At 38.6% G+C, this 10,389-nt stretch overlaps 1 protein-coding gene across 1 annotated transcript; it reads left to right on the top strand.

Moving 5' to 3' along the window:
• Positions 1-1,430: 1,430 nt before the first annotated feature.
• Positions 1,431-6,516, top strand: LOC108144892 (beta-galactoside alpha-2,6-sialyltransferase 1). Its single transcript, XM_017270053.2, has 8 exons — positions 1,431-2,752; positions 3,499-3,551; positions 3,742-3,924; positions 4,008-4,550; positions 5,193-5,290; positions 5,377-5,656; positions 6,061-6,158; positions 6,232-6,516. Exons 2-8 carry the CDS (start codon positions 3,542-3,544, stop codon positions 6,400-6,402), a joined length of 1,383 nt encoding a protein of 460 aa, XP_017125542.1. The 5' UTR covers positions 1,431-2,752; positions 3,499-3,541; the 3' UTR covers positions 6,403-6,516.
• The last annotated feature ends 3,873 nt before the right edge of the window (positions 6,517-10,389 follow it).

Here is a 10,389-nt window from a genome sequence, read left to right on the forward strand (position 1 = left end):
GGCATTTAGCGTATGTACGAATTAAATTTTAGGCACCGGAGAACGAGGATCTTAACGCCAATTCGTTCCACGACGAGGCGACTTCCCTTGTGCATAGCGAAACTAGTTGAATTGTGTATGTAACGTGGGTAAAAATCATAGCAGCAGCAGATCTAATCCATCGACTTTGCATGGGCGTGGGCAGTACTTTATAGTAGACATCGCATCGACACCATCTCAAGCGATCCACACTCACACACCAACACACACAATCGATTCAAATTCAAATCCAAATCCGAATCAATAACCAATTAGCACGAATTATACAATAATTTTTGTAATTGATTAGCCGCTGCCACACAAGCAAAACCAAAAACCGAAAAAACCAAAACGAAAAATAACAAGCAAAATCCAAGCAAAACTCCGCTGCAGCGTACGCTAGCAATTATTTTTTACAAAAACCAAAAGAAAAAAAAAACTATTTAAAATATGTAAAAAAAAGAGATTTTTAAAAACCGAAACCAAATTGGAAACACAAAATTCTTTTTAGGCCAAATGAAATTACATAATTGTGTGCCAGGACAAAAGTGACAAAATATATAAAAAACAATGGAAACGTTAAAATGTGTTGTATTTGATATCATGCAAGCATGCACAGAAAAACCGAACAAAGGCGAATAAATAACAAACCAATTAATATAAACGAAATTCATAGCGTCAAGTCAAATTTAATTTAATTAAATGAAAACATAGACTAATTTAATGGAAAGCCACACAGCTAGCAAACAAACAAAAACAAAAAGTCTCCATAAAATTGACTACTCTAACCATAGTATTTCCCGAATGAGAAGTTTGCATAGTGAAAAATCGAAACCAACAATGACAAGCCCCTCCCAAATAAAAGTAATTTAGTAAAAACTGATAAAGAAACGTAAAATCTAACATCCCACTTGAGACAGCTAAAAACTTTAAAAAAACTAAACTGAAATCTTCTGTACTTGTTATTAAAAGAAAATACAAAACGTAAGGATAAAGAAAATATAGAAAAAATCAACAAATTATAAATAAAAAACAATGAAAAATCCAAAAATAGAACACGGTAAAAACGAAATTTCATAGTCCTTAAGCTAAAATTTAAACAAAAAAAAAACGAAATGAAAGTAAATTCCCCCAGCCAAACTATCTAAAATAATGAAAATGATTTTCAAAGTGGTCGGAGAAGGAAAATAGTAATACTACGTAATAATAATGGCAACTGGCATAATTATGGTAATTGTAAAATAATTAAACAATGACGTAAACGTAATACCAAAAACGGAAAAAATCGAAAATAATAAAAAATAAATTGTTGTTATTGAATGTATTTGTATAGAAAAATTATTATGATTATGACGATGAATAATAAATGATTACAAAAATAATAATTATTGTTCAAACCGAAAAAGCAAACAAAAAAAAAAAACAAAACAAATATATATATATACGAGAAAATGTCTTTGACTTCCTACTGGGATGTGGCGGAGAATCCCGGGTCATAGGTCAATCGACACGTGCCAAGTCCCGTGGGTTTCACTCTGCACAACGTGGCATTATGGTCGGAAAAAACGAATAACAAGCACAATAATTAGAAGCTCTCGGAGGAACAATAAAAACGGATGAAAATGTTTAAAGTGGATGAGATGACAGTATAAAATGATTTAAACAACGAATGCCTAAGTTGATTAAGCTTGTAAAGTGTTTGTATGTGAACTGAATTTTCCGTTTTTGAAAGAATGTTGAAATTCAGTTTCGATTTCAAACTCGTTCTTCACTTATTTATTTAACCAATATACATTTTTTCAATAATCAAATGTACTAGACAATAAACGAAAAGGATTGGCCTGATTACAAAAATTTAAATAAAATCAGAACGCCTAAAAAGTTTTTTGAACATGTAAAATTCAGCTTTGATTTTAATACTTTCTATAAATACTTGTTTAAGAAGTTTTGTAGTAACTAATCATTTTAAATATGAGTTTTTTGTAGTAGAAGAAAATTTGAAATAGATTGAAAAGGTTTGAGTTGGGTAATCAAATTTGTTTGAGGCTTAAATAAAAAAGTTAGAGCTTAATTCAATTAAAGGCTGCCCCCTTAGTTATAGGCATTTTATGGAAAAAATAACTATGCATATCAGGGGAGCTTTGCGTGAAAATCTTGATTTCCCTGAAGCAGCAAGCCGGCTAAAGTGGCAGCAATCAAGTCGAAAAAGTCGGTAAAGTCAGAAAAAACAGAAAAGCCAGCGAACGGTGGCGAATAGCATGTTCTGAAATCTCGCACGCACTTGCGTTTAAGGTGCTGCTTGGCTCGTTCTGGTGGAAGTGGTTACCCCCGACGACATTGTATTATATAACTTGTATAACTTTCACTTTCCGGGCCCGCTCAAAGCAGGTGCTTAGCGGTAGTATCGGCGGCAACATCAGCGGCGGGCAGCCACAACAACAACAAGCACTCTAATTAAGCGCGACCAACAATAGGGGGGAAAAGGACGAGTGGCGAAAGTACGAAGGCAATCGGGATGCCGCTGCCGAAGTTCCGATGTTCCGAAGCTCCTCCGCATCCGAATCCTTCGGCTCTGTTTTTGGCCAGGGCACTGTGCCGCCGATTCGCGGACTTTTCAGATACGTTTCGGCTGGCGAAAGGGAAAGTTCGAACCGCGGACGCGTGACCCGGGAAATCCTTCGCTTTTCCGGCTGTTTTCCGACTTTTCTGCGGGCTGCGTGAGAACGCACATTTGGTACGTGTTTATCCGCCGTAGGAATGTGTATTCTTGTGGGGCCAAATATTTGCCCAGTGTTAACGAGTTGTGCGACAACGGTCAACTTGTGTGTTTCTATTTGCCCCAGCGCACTTGCGGTTATTTTTGCATACTTTTATTTTGGCGCCACCTGAAAAAACAACACACACAGAACGTAAAACTGTAATTGCAAACATGTCCGAAATCATTTATTTGTCAGGAAATTTTTATGCGAACTGACAGCTACACGAATTTCTACTCAGGCCTCCTAAATGCAAGTAGTAAAAGGTCAATGCTAATTGACACTGACACGGCAAATGAGTTGCGAATTTCCGAATAATGGGAAATTCAATTACTTTTCTTAGCAGAAGTTTGATCGTTTGGAAAATGTCGGCAAGGCAAACAGTCTTGGGTAAACTTATTTAATTGTTTTGTACTTGTAAGGCCCAATTTGGCCCATTTAGTCTTTTGCATTTAATGCAAGAATGCTTCTTTTGTTAAAAACTAAGTATTTTAAAGCGGCCTAATTTTTGTTAATTGTGAATTAGGACTTTTCAAAAAGCATATGGTATATAAAAACTTATTAATTTTAATAATTACAGTTTGGATTGGCGATTTTGCAAGGCATCTTTTAAGTAAAATTGGTTATGATCTGTTAAAATGAAATGCTAATTTATTAAATAATAAGGTTTAAGTTTGAGCTGCAAAACTATCTATTTTAAATATAACATTTCCTTCATTTTTAGGTTTTGATTGTTACGTTGAAGTATTTTCCTTTTAATACTTATAATGCCAAATCGTAAGTGTGTGAATATTTTGGAATATATTGTGCCTTTTTAAAATAGTAGTGATCAATTGTGTGGTGTGTGCTTTCCAATGTGAGGTGGCTCGTTTTGAATATAGAACCCTTTAAAAATTCTGTTGACAGTGGCCGAAAGGCCAGCATCTTGGTCTCATTTAAATATTAATTGAGCCCCCCGTTCGAATAGCGTATTATGAGTGGAGAATGAGGCGAGCGACACGCGCATTGCCGGGTCAGTGTCAGGCCCTCCTCGTCAGCCTCATTATAATCGTGTGCGCCGCATTAATCATTCAAAGCGAGCGAATCGACGAGGCGAAAGCTCAGCGGAGACGCGAACCCGGTGTGGTGAATTCGTGGGAGCCCGGCAACGGTGCGTATTAAATCAATTCAACTCGATGTAATAATGCAGAAAGGCGATTGCGCAAAGTAATTGGGGAAATGCAATTTACGCAGATAATGGCACCGCCAGAAATCGCATGCCGCGCAGTGTGTTCCACGTGCGCTGGAATCCCAGCGAGAAGTTCATTGTGGAGAGTCGCGAGAGTCCGGCCATCAACTCCTCCAAACTGGCTCCACATCCCCGACTAAAGGTGTCCAAGAACACCAAGCTCACCCTCAGCCCCAAGCTGTATCTCTGCCATGACAAGCACTCGGAACTGTGCCACAACAAGACCCAGCAGTTCCGGCAGCGCATTGTCCAGACCTTCGAGAAGGCCATGATGGAGTCGGTCAACGAGTCGCAGGCGAACCACTACAACGTGGACTACAAGCCGGTGTTCGGCGACAGCTTCGAGGAGCAGTACTACCCCTCCACCTGTCTGGTCATGGAGGCCGGCGTGCGAGTCCTGCGCCGCAAGGATGCGCCCTTCAACAAGCTGCCCTTCGGCCGGCTTTTCCCGCGCCAGAAACTCTTTCGCAACCTCAAGGACATCAAGACCTGTGCGATCGTCTCCAGTGCGGGCTCCTTGGCGGGTTCCAAACTGGGTCGTTTTATCGGTGAGAAAACTGCAATGTTTTTATAAAAATATATATATATTATAAATATAACCAAAATATTTGTACCTATTTCTTAAAATAATAATAATTAAGTCTTCTAGCTTTTGTAGTATACATATATAAGAGTACCCATTGTACTCTGGGTAACATTGTTATTTCCAAATATGAAGGATCAGCACTTTTCAAGTGCAATCGTAATTTGACCACAGCTTGGCTGCAGCATCAGTTTAGTCCACACATGCACATAACATTCCTTCTCAGATATTTATTTCAATTTCTAAGAATATAGGGCACGATCTCTCGAAGTGCCGTCTTGAGTATTACGAAACATTTTCATTAAAATTGAAAAAAATTTGGAGAGACAATAAAAAATTATTCTAAAATAGTTCTTTAAATATTCTTTGTTAACTTTATTTTCATATTTTAGTCCAACAATATTTTAAGCGTTTTAGGCGCAAAATGTTATGTAAAACATTGTTACGCATTGATTTGTTATAGAACTTTTGTATGTAAAACTGCAGTGGCGGCAGCGAACGGCCTGCATGCACAATTAGTCGGAAGAGGCCGCCCGGTGATCGATTTGATTTACCCGTCTACTCTAATTCCGTTTATTTTTGTGGCTTTATTTCGCCCTGCCCCCAGACACGCACGACATTGTGATGAGATTCAATCATGCGCCAACGCAAGGACACGAGGTGGATGTTGGCAGCAAAACCACAATTCGTGTGGTGAATTCGCAAGTAGGCTGGAACGCAGTTTCCCAGTTCCGCACTTTCGATTGCAGTTTGCATTTTGCATTTTCCGCACCCCTCTCCCCATTCCGCAGGTGGTGACCAAGCCGGAGTTCGACTTCACCCATGCTCCCATCTTTCGGAACGTAACGATTGCCGCCTGGGATCCGGGCAAATACAATGGCACCCTGGAGGATTGGCTCACCAGCGCGGACTACGATCTGTTTACCAACTACGAGATATACAGGCGTCGGTATCCCAAGTCACGCGCCTTCCTGATCGATCCCCATTCGGTTTGGCGGCTGTGGCAGAGCTTGCAAATGTTTGCCGGAAACCGACCGATCAGCCGGAATCCGCCCAGTTCCGGTTTTATAGGTAAATACCAATGTACATAATGAAAATGAAGGTCCCTTAAAAATATGGTAATAATTATATAACAAGTATTTTTATTACAATTATTAAAAGCTTACAAACAAATGTATAAAAATAATTTCATGACGATCAAAAGCTTATATATACTAATCTTTCTCTGCTATGTAAAAAATTGGGAATAAAATAAATTAAGTGAATCATGAAGACTCCGTTCAAAATACCACAAACTATAAAGTTTAATAAATATTTATAAGTAAAAAAAACATTTTTAAATTTTTATAATTAACTGGAAGCAACTATTTCTGTTTTCTTGGCACTGTAACTTTTAATTTAAATCTATTAAGTTTTAACCGCAATTATTGTAATTGTAATCATTTAATCACATTTCTTGTGGTATCCTTTTCCAGGATTGGCCCTGCTCCTGCCTCACTGTCCGCAGGTGGACTTCGTGGAGTATGTGCCCTCCACGCGGCTCAATGGCCGCTGTCACTACTACAGCAAGGAGGTGGGCCTGAAAATTCCTTTTATTCGCATCCTTGTCCCATGCTGAGCCATCGACTTGCTTGCTTTATTCCCAGATGAACTCCGCCTGCACATTCGGCTCGTGGCATCCGCTGGCCGCCGAGAAGCTGATGGCCCTGGACATGAACATGGCGGAGGACGATGACATGTCGGTGTTCCAGTTCGGCATCCTGCGGATCCGCAGGCCGGACAAATTGCTCTGCGGTTTCAACTTCTTTGGCTACTGAGCTACTAAGGGGCATTGAATCGCGCTGCGATGGCGGAAGTGGCAGTGACAATCCAGGTGCATTTAATCAAGCGGTTTTCATCGAGTGCAATAAACAATTCAACTTTGCAATGAATATTAACTGAAGTACCATACACTTGGAGCGGCGGAGTGTGGAGCCGGGAGTCGAGAGTCGAGAGTCGGGAGTCTGTGTCCCAAGTGGATTCTGTTGCCTTTTGATTGCTTTTCCTCTCGTTTGATGGCTGGTGGTGGAACAAAGCCGAACAGAAGTTATGACTGTCCTCATGGATTCATGTTTTGCTTGGCCATTAAATGCCATAACTGTTTGTCTACACGGGCGACCTGAGTGCAATAAGTATTATTATTATTATTCCAGCACCAAGGATCTTGGGCGTGGGCGTGGGCGTGGAGAGGGCAGGAAAGTACTCATTATTACGTGATGCGGCAGGCCGAACGTGCGACGACTCCAAAGTGGGGAGACAAAAGCAGAAAGTCAGCGTTATGATGGCGTGGCCGGAGTTAAACGCTGCGTATACGCAATTAAATAATATATAGCCAAAATAAATATTGCGATTCCATTGAACCAGGAACAGGACACAAACACAAAACGAAAGTTATGACCGAAGGGCAGCGCCCAGCATCTCGCAAGAAAGCAAAATCGAATTTAAAGTTTGATGGCAAAAAACAGAATAAGTTGAGTTTCTTGAACTTTTTTAGCCCACCTGCTCCTTCATTATTCCACTTGTCGAAATATTGCTCCTTTGCATTTCAAAAGCCAGCCATAAAGTTCATCTAACTCAAGGCGAAAAAAAATAACAAAACAAATGAAGTGCAGTCCGCATTTTTGATTTAAATTTCCATTTCAGATTTTTATTTGACAAATGCAAATAGCCAGACAAGTTCACGTGTTTATGTTTGCCTTTAGGCAATTCTTTGTTTTGGTAATTGTGCAGCACCCATTGGCCATTGGCCATTGGCCGTTGGCCACTGGCATTTTGGTCGCCAATATTTTGACATTTTTTACCAGCTTTGTTTTTTTGCATTTCTGCTGAAAGCTCTGCGCGCAGGCGCGTTCGTTGCCCTCGTGTGAACGTGTTTGCCATGCTAATAAATCAGCAAAACAAATTATTAATTTTATAGCTGAAAGTCATAAAGTAATGGTGCGCGTGTGCAAGACGACTCTATGGTAATAGGGCATTTGATTATGATGCTTCTCAAATAAATACCTAAGCTTTTGAATCCGTAAATTTTTTTGTAAATTTTACTTTTGAAAAAAAATCCTTATTCAAAGTAAAGTGACACATATTAAACTATATAAGAGCAGTAACAATCAGTGCCTGACATTTCAATCATACCTCCTTGTGGTGTATTTGTTTTTATCATGCCCTTTGTTTTATATTGTTATCATTTTTACATAGCTATTAAATACTAGCCTTGTGGATTAATCAATTTATAAATATACAATTGTAATTATCTATTGTTTTTTTTATTTTATGACATATTCAAGTTCAGTTGATCAAAACAATTTGCATTTGAAGATTAAATTTGTTGAGAATACTTTATTTTGTCGTTCTTTTTTTTTTTGTTTACTTACTTTGTCTTAAATGTTAAATGTTTAAAAACTTTTGGAAAAAAAAAATAAAAACATAATTTTCTCATTATTTTAATCAGTTTTGAATATAGTGCTATTGGGTTTCTTTTATTTTATTCAATTTATTTTACTCTTTCCTGTTTAAATTTGAACTTTGGCAGCAATTTGCCAACTAAACCAAATCAAACAATGGAATTGTTAAGAAAAATACTTTTTAGGAAAAAAACTACACAAATCTATAAATTGTTATTAAAAGTATAGGTTACCTTGAGATTGTTTTCCCAAAGGGAACTCTTGAACCGATTTTATTTTTAGGAGTGTGTCAAATTTTGCATATAATTCCTAAAGTTTATGGATGGGGTAAACTTCTCCCACGTCGAAGCCCCCGTAGTTTGGATCCAACTTTTATGTAGCATGCAAATTAAGAAATGTAGCTTTTTATTGGATTTTTATCGACTGCTGAATGACAGCGCCGGTCGTTCGAGAGGGTCAGTAGTGACATGGACATGGACATCTGTTTTGAGAATCGCAATCGGTATGCCCCCTCCTATGCCCCAGAACCTCCCCCTGAAATGTCTATTTGGGCTGACTTCAATGTTGTGCTAATTGAAATCAAGTGTCTAACCATCTATCTATCTCTCTGGAAATTTCGGGATGTAGGGCTCGATGAGGCACATTAGGCAAACTGATGACTCAGGGGCCGAAAACTAAGAAAACAAATTTCTGTTTTCTTCATTGGGTTTATTTATTTGCATTGCACGTCTGTGTTTGCCTTAGCTGGCTGTGGTCTGCTTTTGTTTTTAATAAATTTTTATTTCGGGCTAAATTATTACTCAAGCGGATTCCAAGAATCACCGGGATAGTCAGGCGTGGGCCGAAATAAAATATGAAACATAACTTATGCACTTCTGTGGTCTGACTTCGACAAAAGGGTTAAACCAGACTTGGCTGTGGGTGTGTGGACACTAGGGTGATGCATCTGGGTGTGTCCTACGACCACAACACGTAGCTCTTTCGGCCAAGATCAAGACAAAAGATGGCTGGCACAAAAAGACGGCGAAGAGTCAAGGTCGGCAGACAACTTTATGTACTTTTCATTATCTCGTTTAGATATATGCGACTTGGAAAACGGGAAAAAATGTCTTTAATTACACTGGGTTGGGCAGATTCTGTTCAATAAATTCTGAACAACTGCTCTTTATAGTAGTAAGTCTAGGATTTATTAAGGAAATGCATACATAGTCATACTGAGCTTAATAAAAACAATAATAAAACGATCGTAAAAATGTCTTATATGTTGCATGGTATCTTGAATTCCGGTTGAGCCATTTTCATTTTTAATTTAACGCTCTGTCATTCACTTAGTGACCCAAAAAATATTTCAATTTGTTTTAAATTTATTTTTTTAAGTTTTTACACGAAATCAAATATATGACTTTAACACCAAGCTGTAGAGGTTATTTTTTTAATTTATTATTAATGTACCACAAAATTAAACCTTGTCATTACAACAAAAGAAATACCCATTTTTACCCATTTACCCATTTTTAATATGAAATGTACATTATTCAATAGAACAAATGATAGATGTTTGTTGACCTGTTAATATTAAATCACTACTTGCAATTTATTTTCTGTGAAGCTAATCATTTGGATGTATGTTCAATTAAAAATCTCCAAATAAAATCTGAGAACACATCAAATAAAATAAATTCCATACTTAATATTAGCAGCCGCTTTGGGCCATCGCTTGAAGGATTTCTTTTTGTGAGCCAAAAAGGAGTGGCCACATCAATCAGTGCGGTTAATCAAACAATCACTCAATCACACTTCCTGCTTGCCATTGAATTCCTCTTTTGTATCTAAAATCCTTAGTTTATTTGTTTGTGCGACAGCCATATCAAAACATTTAATTGCAATACAAAAGAAGACATTACACTTGATTCGTCGGGTAGGGAACCTCCGGATGGGGGAATTTGTGGGGTGGGTGGGCGTTTGAGGAAGACAACCAGAGGACGGCATTCCAGCACGTTTGAGTGCGTATAAATCAAAATATAAGAACAATATAACGCGAAATTTAGCATCGCAACGAAGGAAACCGAATCAGAATGAATCGCAGTGGAGACGGGAATCGGCATGCATTTCAAATGATTCAGCTTGGACTTCCAGCCGAAGAATCAGTGCAAGTGGAGATTACTGCCTGCGCAATTCCTACCCCGATGGATCAGACACTATCGTTTAGGCCTGACCCTCTGATTCATCCGGTTGAAAAACGGAACCGGGATCGAAGAGTAACTGTTGTGTTATCCAAACAAAACGAGGAAGATCCCAGAGACACCCGCGAAAAGGGGGTGCTGACAGGGAAGGACGCTGGCATCAAACTCAACGCATCTGAAT

This window comes from Drosophila elegans, unplaced genomic scaffold (assembly GCF_018152505.1).
Source record: "Drosophila elegans isolate 14027-0461.03 unplaced genomic scaffold, ASM1815250v1 contig_183, whole genome shotgun sequence".
NCBI lineage: Eukaryota > Metazoa > Arthropoda > Insecta > Diptera > Drosophilidae > Drosophila > Drosophila elegans.

Excerpts from the sequence above, each read along its gene's own strand:
- LOC108144892 (XM_017270053.2), top strand. Across the intron at positions 3,925-4,007 it reads TTCGTGGGAGCCCGGCAACG|ATAATGGCACCGCCAGAAAT; the intron begins GTGCGTATTAAA and ends CAATTTACGCAG. Across the intron at positions 5,291-5,376 it reads TTCGTGTGGTGAATTCGCAA|GTGGTGACCAAGCCGGAGTT; the intron begins GTAGGCTGGAAC and ends CCCATTCCGCAG.